Source organism: Prionailurus viverrinus, chromosome A1, assembly GCF_022837055.1.
Source record: "Prionailurus viverrinus isolate Anna chromosome A1, UM_Priviv_1.0, whole genome shotgun sequence".
Lineage (NCBI taxonomy): Eukaryota > Metazoa > Chordata > Mammalia > Carnivora > Felidae > Prionailurus > Prionailurus viverrinus.
The window spans coordinates 90,327,016-90,341,149 of NC_062561.1; the positions used below are offsets into that span (position 1 = coordinate 90,327,016).

The 14,134-nt window shown below is 37.9% G+C and overlaps 2 protein-coding genes across 3 annotated transcripts in view; one reads left to right on the forward strand and one right to left on the reverse strand.

The window, feature by feature from the left end:
* Positions 1-14,134, reverse strand: part of CNOT6 (CCR4-NOT transcription complex subunit 6) — a 74,077-nt gene that overhangs the window by 37,085 nt on the left and 22,858 nt on the right. For both annotated transcript variants that reach the window (XM_047866532.1, XM_047866522.1), the window contains exon 2: positions 13,884-13,997. In XM_047866532.1, coding sequence (XP_047722488.1) covers positions 13,884-13,995 — 112 coding nt within the window. In that variant the 5' untranslated portion in view covers positions 13,996-13,997. The remainder of the gene's footprint in view (positions 1-13,883; positions 13,998-14,134) is intronic.
* FIGLA (folliculogenesis specific bHLH transcription factor) lies at positions 367-1,026 on the forward strand. The gene is given in 4 exon segments (XM_053447888.1): positions 367-485; positions 487-541; positions 543-860; positions 862-1,026. Coding segments are annotated over 4 exon segments (657 nt in total).

Genomic DNA, 14,134 nt, shown 5'->3' on the forward strand with positions numbered 1-14,134 from the left:
AATATGGAGAACAGACGGTTACTAGAGGGTTTGTGGGAGGGGGGATGTGGGCTAAATGGGTATGGGGCATTAAGGAATCTACTCTGGAAATCACTGTTGCACTATACGCTAACTTGGATGTTAATTTTAAAAAATTTGTAAAAAAGAAAATCAGAAGAACCTGATCCAGAATTTGAGCAACATGGTCTACCACTCTTCATGGAAAAACATGAAGAAAGCTTACTCAAACTAGACTCAAACTCAACGGAAGCCTTCAAAATGTCAGAAAATGTCACAAACTAGAAAAGGCTAATGTGTGACCCTACAGCTAAAGGCACCTGATTTATAGATCATTTAAGAACTACCAAGGAGGACCCCCCGCCCTCCATGGCCCCTGCACCCACTCTCCTGGGTGCCCAGCAGGCAAAGGTGCTGGAGGACATGCTGTGGGAGCAGTCTGAGCCGCTGCCCTAGCTGGCCACCATCTGCCAGTTCAAGTGGTTACCTCCAACTGGTGCTGGAGCAGGAGCACGTGGCCAACACCAAAGAGTATGAGTGGATAAAAAAATCTGAACTTTGGTTTTGCCAAACTGAAGGCACTTGTGCTATTTCTTCCCCAGAGCAGGAAGCACAGCAAAGCTGATATCCTTAAAGGTGCAACTGAATACATGTAAGTTCCCAGTGATATTTTCAAAAGAGCCAAAGACTCAGAAGAAAATCCAGATCACCAGAACTATAGCAACAATACTTCTGAACCACATATATCCTTGGCTAGAAATCTATCGAGAAACAACACCCAATATGCCAGCTGTATTGTGGGCTTGAAGAATGAGGAGGAAAGGCCCGGGGCAGATGGTAGCAGTGGTGAGTCAGCATACACTTAGTCGCCAGAGCATGATGTCTAGGACTGGAGAGATCACCCCAACCGGGAGTCTGGACAGATTCTTAGAAGTGGATGTCCTGAGTCACAGGCTTCCCCAAGTATGCGAAGTGAAAAGGCCAGACCAGGCCTACCTCCTAGAGACACATGCAGTCTTGAAAGTTTAAAAAAAAAAAAAAAAAAAAAAAAGACTCCCAAGGAGTCCAGACCTAAGTTCCTATATCCTGGAAGGTTCCTTAGTGTGACTCTGGTCAGTATATCTCTCCCTACCTGCACTGCCGCCTCAAGGGCCTGGAACAAGTACCTGTTCTGGGCTACAGATGTACCTCAAAAGCAGGCAGTCACAGTGCTGCCACAACACAATGGAAGAACAAGAGGAACATGAAAGTTGTTTGTTATCTGCAGATTCTTTACGTAGAATTTAAAAATTTGTATATATCTGAATTTCAGCTTCCTGTAACAACAAAATAATTTGCTGTTGACCAACCACCCTACTGAAGGAAAGAAAAACTAGATGAAAACTGGGTACAAAACACAAAAATGAATTTGAAAGCACCAGAGAACTACCAAGGCAGCAAAGAGATGAGAGACAAAGAGCTCAGAAGAGAAGTACCAGGTAGGAGAGGTCCCACATTACCTTTGGCAAAATATGCAGAATCACAAGCAGCTAAGGCAAGTAGATGAGGCGAAAGCAGAGAGGCTGAGGTGCTAAGCAAAGCTTTAATCCCTCTTCCACCGCTGGGGAAACAACACAGGAATTCGGGAACCATCACAGAAGACCCTGCTAAATCATCAAGATTCTAGTTAGGATCTATAAATGGTGGTGGTGGGGGGCGGGGGAGGGAAGGGGGGTGCCTGGATGGCTCAGTTGGTTAAGCTCAGGTCATGATCTCACAATTTGTGAGTTCAAGCCCCGCATAGGGCTCCCATGCTGACAGCGCAGAGCCTGCTTGGGACTCTCTCTCTCCTGCTATCTCTTTCTGCCCCTCCCCTGCTCATGCTCATACTTCCTCTCAAAAATAAATAAATAAACTTAAAAAAAAAAAAGAAGATCTATAAATGTAGTAAGTATGACCTGCAATAAGCCAACCCAATGAACACCACACAAAAGGAGATAAATCCTTGATTAGATTATGGTCAGCTGCTCCTACCGTGACTACCTGCCCAAGGACAAAAGTAAATCCACCCGTAAGGAAAAAGAACACCATCCAGACTATCAAATTATTCTACCATTTCATACAATTTCCAGAACTCAATGAAAATCACCAAAGTGGGGTGACTGGGTGGCTCAAGTAAGTGTCTGACTCTTCATTTTGGCTCAGGTCATGATCTCACAGCTATGAGATCAAGCTCTGCAGCAGGATTCACGTGGAGCCTCCTTAAGATTCGCTCTCTGCCCCTTCCCCGCTCATGTGCATAGGCACACTCTCTCCCTCTTTCTGAAAGAGAGAGAGAAGGAAAGGAAAGGAAAGGAAAGGAAAGGAAAGGAAAGGAAAGGAAGAAAGAAAGAAAAAAGAAAATTACCAAAGTATTGAAAACCAAAAGAAAAATAAAAAAAGCAAAACAGAACTCCCAGGAGATTTGGATATTGGAGTTATCAGACACAATCTTAAAAAAAAAAAAACTATGATGGGGGCACCGGGGGGCTTGGCTGGTTGAGCAATCAACTTCAGCTCAGGTCATAACCTTGCAGTTCATGGCTCTGAGCCCTACATCAGACTCCCTGCTGTCAGCACAGAGCCCACTTTGGAGCCTCTGTCCCACTTGCACTGTCTCAAAAATAAACAAACATTGAAAAAAAAAAAAAAAACCTATGATGGACTTGCATTTTAGGCAAGAAAGAGTGACACATACCTACATTTACCCTCCTAAATAAAACAACTAAAAACCAAACAAATATATGAAAAATTGAGTTTCAGACATCAGACATCAAGTAGCATGGGACAATAATCATTGACAGATGGGACATAGACAAGGTGAGCCTTTGTGACAGTTGTGCCTGGACGGCTTCCTTAGAGTGGTGTGGGGAGATGGAACCCAAGTGGAGTCTGGTGGTCTATGTGAATTGAGATGAAGCTGTCAGTCCAGGGACATCAAGGTGGCTACAGTTCACAGGGCAAAGTGCCAGAGAGAGCTACACAGATAGAAAGCTCTAAAGATCTGAAGATCCTCCTGAGTCTTCAGCTGAGTAATGATCGGCAAATGCATATGAACAGAATCTGAGACCAGAGATGGGGGAGGACAAACAGAAAAGGGCAGAGGAAACAAACCTTAGATAGATCACACAGGACCAGGAATAGTTTGTGTTCCCATCAGATGGAAAATTTCATAATTCAGACAATTTAGAAAGGTAGTACTTAAAGCAGATCTTGAGAAAAATCAAACTGTTTCCAAATAATTCAACTGCATCCCAGAACAAAGCTCAGGAGTATTTATAGGAGTACAAAACCATCAAGCACCCAAAAAAGTAAAATGCACAATGCAATGTGACTAATACAAAATTACCAGACATGCAAAAGGAGAGAAAGAAAAAGAGCAATGGGTAGAGGGAAAGTGAAAAGGAATCATAACCAATCCAATCTATCTAAAAAGACAGAATTAGCAAATAAGGACATTAAAAGTTATTTTAACTGTGTTACATACCCTCAAAAAAGTAGAGGCAAAATGTTAAGTAAAGGCATGGAAGATTAAAAAAAAAAAACACACTTTTAACTTCTAGTTATGAAAAATACACTATTACTGGATGAGATTAACAGCAAATTAGATATTGTAAAAATTAATGAAATCAAAGACAGCAATAAAAACTGTCTAAAAGAAAAAAAAGGAACAAACTAATAAACAGGATTAGTGAGCTATAAGGCAACTTCAAGATACAAGTACAGTAAAACCTTGGATTCTGAGTAACTTCTTCTCTTAGTGTTCCACAAGTAAACATTTCTTTTAAAAAAAATTTTTTTTAATGTTTATTCATTTTTTGAGAGAGAAGAGAGACAGAGCATGAGTGGGAGAGGGGAGAGAGAAAGAGGGAGAGACAGAATCCAAAGCGGGCTCCAGGATCTGAGCTATCAGCACAGAGCCTGACATGGGGCCCAAACTCATGAACCACAAGTTCATGACCTAGCCGAAGTCAGGTACTTAACTGACTGAGCCACCCAGGTGCACCGATGAGCAAACATTTCTAGCACATTTTAACTTGAAAAACGAGCCATGTCTTGCAATAAGAGTAGTATATGATGCTGAACGTCACATGATCACAACTGAGCCAATGGTTCTTTCTCTCTCTCATTGCAGGATTGTGGGTGATCCTCTCCCATGGTTGTGGTGCTTGCAGAAATCAGTGATTTCTTTTAGAATGTTGGAAGGGCACTAGTGTATTTTTTGTCACTTCAAAGCACCTATGGACAGTCCTTTTCCACAAAAGAGTAAGCTTAGGAATTCTTTGCTTCATTCTAGGTCAGGCTGCCTGCAGGGACCCTTTCCTCTGTCTTACTGCCAGTTACATTAACTACAGTATATAACAAGAGTTTATTAATACTGCACTGTAGTAAACATCCATGAGAGCACATACAATGGCTCCCATGCAGAAAAAGGTTGAAAAGAAAGGCTGTAAGAAGGAAATGATTCAGTGGAAGTTAAGAAGAACATCATGGAGGGACGCCTTGGGTGGCTCAGCTGGTTGAGCGACCAACTTCAGCTCAGGTCATGATCTCACGGTTTGTGAGTTCGAGCCCCACATCAGGTTCTGTGCTGACAGCTCAGAGCCTGGAGCCTGCTTCTGATTCTGTGTCTCCCTCTCTCTCTGCCCCTCCCCCACTCATGCTCTGTCTCTGTCTCAGAAATAAACATTTAAAACAAAAAAAAGCAAATCATCCAGAAGCATGAATGAGGTATGAGGGTGGCCGAAATTGAAAGATTTTGTAAGAAGTCTACATGTACATCTCATCTGTAGAGAAGGAGGAGAAAAGGCGGAGGAATCCCTCACTTCAAATGAGATTAGGGAGATGTGTAAAATGTGGGAAACAGTCCAAAATTTTGTAAAAAAGCACCACCTGAATAAGGCTGTGGCAGTGCAAGTGATGAATCTGTTTCACAATAATACAATATTCCATTTCTGAGAAATCCTCAATGACAAAAGCCAAGTGTCATTGGATAGGTTCCTTGTTAAAGCTGCACCAAAAGAAAAAGATTCCATTGAGCCAATGAGTAACAGTGATTCCGTTAGGGATACTGGAAGTCGTCCTACACAATAACCCTCCTCTCTCATCTACCTCACATCAGTCATGAAGGTTTTCAAAGGTAAGTGCAGGTTAATTTGTTTATTTTTCTTTATAATTTTGTATTTTCTTTATTATTTTGTATTATATTACAGTATTGTAATCATTTTTATATGCATATTTTTGGTTGTGGAACAAATCATCTGAGTTTCCATTATTTCTTATGTGGAAATTTGCTTTGATAGACAAGTGCTTTCTTTGGATTACATGAATGTTTCTGGAACGAATTATACTCACAAACCAAGGTTTAACTGTAACTGTATTCCAAAAAAGGTGGGGAGTGGAGGGAAGAATATAAAAAATTACTTAAAGAGTAGCCTAAACTCTTTCAAATTTTCTGAAAACTATTAACCTACAGATCCAAGAGGTTCAACAAAACCTAAGCACAAGAAAAAAAAAAAGACACCAAAATACATCATAATCACATTGCTTAAAACCAGTAATAAAGAAAAAATCTTAAAGCAGCCACAGAAAAGGGACATACATAAAAGAGGCAAGGGTAAGAACAACAGCAGACTGCTCATCAAAAACAATGCAAGCACAAAGATGGAACAGGATCTTTGAAGTACTTCAAGATGAAAACTGTTAACCCAGAATTCTATACCCAGAAAAATTATCTTACAAAAAAGAAGGCAAAATAAAAAGACTTTTCAAACATGAAACCTGAACAAACCAGCAAGCATACCTTCACCACAGGAAATACTAAGGGGAAGTCCTTCAATCAGACAGAAAATGAGAACAGAAAAAAACTTGCCTATACACAAAGAATCAAGAACACTGGAAATAGTAAGTACATGGGTAAATAAAAACAACTTTTCCTAATACTTCAGTGTTTAAAGCAAAAATAACAATATATTGTGAGATTTATAACACATATAAGGAAAATATATGACAGCAACAGCACAAACACCAGGAGAAAAGAAACAAGTAGACTGTTAAAACTCTCATACTAAATATGAAGTAATAGAATATAACTTGATATACTTTATATTATTAACCCTAAAGAATTAGACATTATTAAACAAAGAATTATAGCTTACTAGTCAACAAGGAGATAAAATGCAATTTTACAAAAAATACTGAGTTAATTCAAAATGAAAAAGGCAACAAAAAAAGATTATGAAAATGGAAAATAAATCACATGACAACAGATTTAAGCCCAACTAAAAGAACTGAAAAGAGAGAAACCAGCTAGTATCCACTGGAAGCATCTAGCTGAGAACATCATCACAGCTGGGAGGAGTTTAGTGCAACTCAATTATGAGAGCAAAGTGTCCACAATAAGTCAAAAAAGCAGTCTGGACCCCAGGAATTCCAAAAACTGGCCAGCCAAGGCCCCCCACTGGGGGGGGGGGGCAGGGGGGACACGGACACTCTCTAAAAATGAGAGCAGGGAACAGAATCAGGAAGTTTCACTCTGCAAAAACCAGAAGAGGAAGCTCTAAAGTTAGAAAAACAATCCTGAATTACACCTTCTAAAAGTTCAGAAAAATGAAGTTTAAATAAAAATGAACAGAAAAGTTATATGGTCAAATCTCATAGAAGCTATTAAGTTTTTTTAAAAGTTACCAGAATAACTAAACTCCCTATGGACAAGGAAAGCATACCACAAACATGCTCAAAAAACTACTTATAATTTCAAACGGAGCTAAAAATTTGACATTAAGAAATGATAAAAAAAAAAAAACATAAATAAGAATTAGAAAAACTCAGTAAAGGAAAACTAAACTATCAAGAACTTAATGATGAATAACCACAAAAAGAGTATGCTTTTACAAAAAGAGGAAATTTTTAAAAATCACAAATAAATGAAGAACTAAGGGTTCAGAATCAATTGTTTTGTTATACACCAGCAATGAACAATTGGAATTTGACATTAAAAACAGCAATACCATTAGCACCCCAAAAATGAAATACAGTAAAATCTTGATTTGTGAGCATAATTTGTTCCAGAAACATGCTTATAATCCAAAGCATTCGTATATCAGTGAATTTCAAGAACCCTTGTCTCAGTTGTGATCATGTGAGATTCAGCATCACGAAGGACTCATATTGCAAGCCACTGCTCATTTATCAAGTTAAAATTTATTAGAAATGTTTGTTCATCTTGCAGAACACTCACAGAACAAGTTACTCACAAAGGTTTTACTGTACTTATGTACAGATCTAATAAAATATACACATGACCTGTATGAGGAAAACTAAAACTTTGATGCAAGAAATCAAAGAATTAAATAAATGGTAGATATTCCATGTTCAGCAATAGGAAGACCAAATATTATCAAGATGTCAGCTCTTCTCAACTTGACCTATAGATTCAATGCAATCTCAACTGAAAGTACAGCAAGTTATTTTGTAGATGTTGACAAACTAATTTTAAAGCCTTACATGCAGAGGCAAAAGATCACAAAATAATCAACACAAAATTGAAGGAGAAGAAGCTGGAGGATTGATGCTAGCTGCCTTCAAGACTTACTCTAAAGCTACAATCATCAAGACAGTGTGGTACCGGCAAAAGAATAGACAGATCAACAGAACCCCAATACATTCATACAGTCAACTGATCTCTGACAAAAGAACAAAGACAATACAATGGAGAAAAGTTTTTCCAACAGATGCGCAGGAGTAACTGGATATCCACAAGCAAAAAAAAAAAAAAAAGTAGATACGTCACACTCTTTATAAAAATGAATTCAAAATGGATCACAGACTTAAATGTAAAACACAAAACCATAAAAATCCTGGAAGATAGTACAGAAGAAAATCTATTGTGATTTGGGTTTGCAATGACTTTTTAGCTATAACACCAAAAGCACAATCCATGAAAGAAATAATAAGCTGGACTTCATTAGAATTAATAACTTCTGTTCTGTGAAAGCCACTGTCAAGAGAATGAAAAAACAGGTCATAGACCGGGAGAAGGCATTTGCAAAGACCTATTTGGTAAAGGACTGTCAATCAAATACACAAAGAACTCTTAAAACTCAACAATAAGGAAACAACCCAATTTAAAACTGGGCAGGGGCGCGTGGGTGGCGCAGTCGGTTAAGCGTCCGACTTCAGCCAGGTCACGATCTCGCAGTCCGTGAGTTCGAGCCCCGCGTCAGGCTCTGGGCTGATGGCTCAGAGCCTGGAGCCTGTTTCCGATTCTGTGTCTCCCTCTCTCTCTACCCCTCCCCCGTTCATGCTCTGTCTCTCTCTGTCCCAAAAATAAATAAACATTGAAAAAAAAAATTAAAAAAAAAAAAAACGGGCAAAAGAGGGCACCTAGGTGGCTCAGTTAAGTTAAACATCCAACTTTGCCTCAGGTCATGATCTCATGGTTCATTAATTCAAGCCCCACATTGGGCTCTGTTCTGAGAGTGGAGACCCCACTTCGGATCCTCTGTCTCCCTCTCTCTCGGCCTCTCTCCGACTAGTGCTCACTCTCTCTCTCAAAAATAAACATTAAAAGATTTTTTTTAGCATATAAGCATAAGAAAAGTTATGCTCTTAATCATATGTCATCAGGGAAATGAAAATTAAAAATAGTAACAATGAGATACCACTACACATACCATTTAGAATGGTCAACATCCAGAACACTGGCAACATCAAATGCTGGAAAGGATGTGGAGCAATAGGAAGTCTCATTCATTGCTAGTGGGAATGCGAAATGATATAGACATTTTGGAAGAGTTTAGCACTTTCTTACAAAACTAAACATATTCTTACCATATGATCCAGCAATTGTACTCCCTGGCATTTACCCAAAGGAGTTGAAAACTTACATCCACACAAAAACCTGCACATGGATGTTTATAGCAGCTTTATTCATAACTGCCAAAACTTGGAACAACAAAGATGTCCTTCTGTAGATGAACGGATAAATAAACTGTAGTAAACCCAGACAATGGAATATTATTTAGCACTAAAAAGAAATGAACTATCAAGCCATGAAAAGACATGGAGGAACTTAAATGCATATTATTAAGTGAAAGAAGCCAATCTTTAAGGCTACATACATACTATATGATTCCAACTATGTGACATTCTGGAAAAGGCAAAACTATGGAGGCAGTAAAAAGATCACAGGTTGCCAGGGTTCAAGGAGAGGGAAAGGAGGATGAATTGGCAGTGCACCAAAGTCTTTTAGAGCAGTAAAAATATTCTCTATGACTCATAATGGTGGATACACTCCATTATATATTTGTCTAGACCCGTAAAATGTACAACACCAAGAGTGAACCCTAATGTAAAGTATGGACTTTTGGGTGATCACATGTCACTGCAAGTTCATCAACTGTAATAAATGCATCATTCTGGTAGAGGATGTTGATAGTCAGGAGGTGGAGGGAGTCATGCACTATACTTTGTCAAATTTGCTGTGAACCTAAAACTGCTCTAAAAATTAAAGTCATTAAAAAAACAAAAATCTAGATCAGTGGCTGCCAGGGGCTGGAAGTCAGGAGGTCTGCTTAAAAAAGGGGAAGTTTTTTGGGGATGATAAAGCTCATATTGTAACTGTGGTCATGGTTATACAACTGTGTATTTATTTTAAAAGCTGTACAACAGTAAAGTGAATTTTACAGTATTTTTATTTTACTGTAAATTATACCTTAATTTTTTTTAAGTTTTTAAAAAAAATTTTTTTTTTTTCAACGTTTATTTATTTTTGGGACAGAGAGAGACAGAGCATGAACGGGGGAGGGGCAGAGAGAGAGGGAGACACAGAATCGGGAACAGGCTCCAGGCTCCGAGCCATCAGCCCAGAGCCCGACGCGGGGCTCGAACTCCCGGACCACGAGATCGTGACCTGGCTGAAGCCGGACGCCCAACCGACTGCGCCACCCAGGCGCCCCATTTTTTTTTAAGTTTTAAAAATGATTCAAGAGACCAATATGCAAATTCAGAGAATAAATCTCTGAAAAAACACAAAGGAATTGGAATAATAAAAAAATATTATCCAAACTATACTGAAATAGTTTTCTTTAAAAATAATGTATAGTTTGAAATTTTTTTTCTTTATATACTGTACTTGAGAATATTAAGATAGAACAACCAACACCAAGATATATTCCAGTAAAATTACAGGTGAAAAAAGAAAAAAAAATCCTTTGGGTATCTAGGCAAAAAGAGCAACTAACTAATAAAAGAAAGAAAATTATACTGGCATCAAGGCCATAAAATTTTAAAATATTTAAAGAAAAAATGTGAGCCACCAATTTTACATTCAGCCAAACTGACTTTCAAATATAAAGGACACAAACTGTTATCAACATGCAAGAAATACAGAAAATACTACTCCCATGAGCCCTTTCTAAAAGGAAACATCTAGAGAACAAGCTTCCAGAAAACCGAAATGATTAGGAATAAACGAACTGGTGGGAGGCACTGAATATATACTTACCTACAAAACAAAGTCTAAATGGGGAATTATGCAGGTTAAATGGGAAGGCTGATAGTATATAATGACTACATACTCTAACAGTATAGACAGAAAACAACTACTTAATGGGAGTGAGGAGGGAAATGGGGATAATATTCCGAGCAGTTTTACCCGCTTTCAGTACTCATATTAGTAGTAGTATTTTTAGTACTGTTATTCTGAGACTGCAATGTAATATGGGATAAACCAAATAAGTAATTACGGGATATTCAAATTCCAACATTCCATGTCCCTGAGAACTAGGACACCCAGTATTAAAGGAGATACACATGTAATTACAGAAAAGGTTAACTAAAATCCCTGTTATTCTGATTCTGAATCAAAAGTCTCAATATATTTTTATATTTTAATTGTAAATGTACACATATATTTTTAAAAATTTTTATAATAAGTATGTATATATCATATAAGTATATATCTTTCAATCATAAACGTGTACGACTATACATATATGATGAAAAGCTATGATGCATATAGTCTTATTTCACAGCTCTGTCCAGTGAAAAGACCTAGAAACAGTGACCAACCCAATAGTAACAAGCATCTGTAGCAACAGATATTTTGGTCTTGAAATATCATTTCCAACTTAAAAAAAAAAAAAAAGATTTCTTGGAAAAAATTATAAATTCCAGGTTTGAGGCAGTAAATACACAAGATGAGTCAAGAAAATCTTATTATATCAGATAGCAAGGAAACTACCAAAGACAGGGTTGACAAAAACTCATAAATCCTTTAAGAAGCTCTCCCACTGGCCGACAACAGGGCAATTTAAGCATCAAAATAAAAGTAATAATCACAATCCACAACATATGTTTGAAACTAAAATGTTTAGATATCGTAGTTAATAATGACACTTTAAAAAAACCTAATTAGTCACCATCAAAGAATGATAGTTTATACTGAAAACTGGTAAATAAAAGGAAACAAGCTTTCTTTTCTAATTAATCAGTAAGTGTGGGAAAGCATGTGTTTGTAGATGTAGCTCACTTAATGAAAAAAGATGACAGAATTAGAGTATCACTATTTTGCTTAGATATACATAATTTACTATTAAAACTATAAGGAAACAAAGGAAGTGATTAAAAGAAAGTAATGGTTACTTTTGAGAGCACAGAGGTGGTTATAATTGGCTGTGGCAAAGGAAGGGGCTCTGGGGTAGGTGAAAAAGTTCTAATTCTTGACCTGGATAGCGGTTACAAGGCTATTGACCTTATAATAATTCATTAATAGATTTGTCTGTGTGGTTTTCTTTATCTGTGTTTCATTTTACAATAAAAAAGGTTTTCTTTAAGAAGTAAATGATGAATAGCTGTTTGGCTTATCTGGTTAATACCAAATGGCAAAAGGAACTCACCACCCATCCCGCTGGAACCAGAGGAGCATATGAGATAACTGTGGGTCCAGGATTCAATGACCTCAGGTCCCTAGAACTCTGCATCACAGAATCTTAAGGAACTGGTGCTAAAGCATATACATGAACTGTCTTTGCATGAACTGAATTCAGGCCTTGACAATTTCTACATGTAGGAGCTTATGTACTCAAGACTGCTAAGACAAAAAGTGACCTTTCTGATAGCGGCTTTATTACAAGGTCCTGTTCCATAGACCAATTTCAACCAACAGTTTATCCTCCGTGTTACTTGGTAAAGATACGACTATTTGTTAAGAAAGTTACTTCACAGGAATCCTTTCTTCCTTCCTATCTTGTATACAGATTTCTTACCAAAGCTCAGAGTAAGCAGAAAACAATGATTCAAAATTGTCAAGTAGTTCTCAACGTAAGGTAAAAGGGGGGGAAGAGTGAGGTAGTAGGAGGAAAGAGTGGAAGAGAATCCTCTTAACCTCAGAGATATAATCTCACTGACCAAAGTGAGTACTTTTTAGTTTACCCTGGTATTGTAAGAAAATGGAAACTTCCCTACATGCAAAGGACCTATAATTCAAAAGCCACTAACACAGGCTGAAAAAAAGAGAAAAATACAGTTAAATACCAATCATGAGGAAATTAAAAAGGAAAAGCAAGAAAGGGTGACTGCCTGAGCTTTAAAGGTAACTGGTAAATCAGACAGCATGTTTCCCTTTGGGCTTACCTGATCCAGAAAGCCATATCTGACAGAAGAGGGAGAAATTTTACTCTCTACCACACCTACTCTATGAAACTGAACACCCCTTACTTACCACCAGCACTCTAAAGAGAGAGGGAAACCAAGAGAGACTCGCGTGGGTACCCAGGGAGAGTGTTTAGGTTTACTGAATAGGTTCATAGAGATTTTGAGCTGACAAGGAAAGAATACTACTATCATTACTTTCTTTTTGCTTCCTGTAAATATTTTCCTGCCTAGTCTTGGCAATTATATTTTGTCTATTAGTTACTTATATTGGTGCACTCTGTTCTTCTCACTCCCTAATATGCCATAAGCTTCAGAATGCAGGGACTGTGTTTTTTTCCATCCTATGTATCTTCCATATACCTAGTACAGCACCTGGCAAGATGTTATACACATAGCATGTGTTCAGTATGTTTGCTGCATTAAATTAAAAAAAAAAAATAAAGGACAGTCAGGAAAAAGAGGAGAAAACTTGCAAAACTCAAGACAGAATAGAAGAAAAGTATGAGGAGGCATATTAGGCCAATATTAACACAAAACCTCTTTAGCACTGGTTGCCTTAAGAATAAGGCACCTGGTATTAACCAGGTGTATCCCTTCACCACCTCTGAAGTATTAAAAAAGAGGCTGCAGGCCCCCCGGCAGGGATGATGGGGATATCTCTGCGGCTCTGGTTCTAGGGGCTCTCCTATTTCTTTGACTAGGTCTAAACTGCATTAAGGTAGAAGGGAACTTTGAGATCTGCTTTGAATTCTTTAAAGATTTTGTGTTTCTGAATAAGGCTATCCTTAGAGACTCAGACTGAAAAGCAAACGAAAAAAATAAGGAGAAACAAATCTATCACATAACCTATTCCAGAACAGGCATTTCCCATCCCACTGGAAATCTGTAATTTGATAATACAAAAGCTCAATCCTACTTTATCAGAGAATTAAGTATCAGAACAAACCTTTATGCACTAGGCAGTTCACATGTGTCATTTTTATTTCATCCTTGTCATTCCCATTTTTATAAAAGGACACTGACACTGAAATAAGCAATGAATGGGTTTTGAACTTTGACCAAAACCATATTCTTTCCACTGAACCTTCCCACTTCTAAGATAATTAGCACTGGTAAAATACAACACTGCCTCTTTAGTGCACTGGCATTAGAAAGCTTAATTTCTACCATCTTGATTTCCACACCATTAAATTTATGCGTGCATGTCTTACCACTTATTTCAAGCTCTGCCCAATGTGATTTCTTTCCATTTGCTGCTTCTTCAGAGGACATAATTGTGTACATCCTCCTAGGGTCAGGAGGCTCGTATTTTTCTTTGGGCATGCCTGTTGAATTGAAAAAAGCAATCAGTATTCTGAAGAACCAAATAACTGGAAATAACCAACATCCTTTTCAAAGTAAGTACCCGTATTATCATCTCTAAATACCACTTCCCACTAAAAAGAAGCTTCTTGGAGAAATG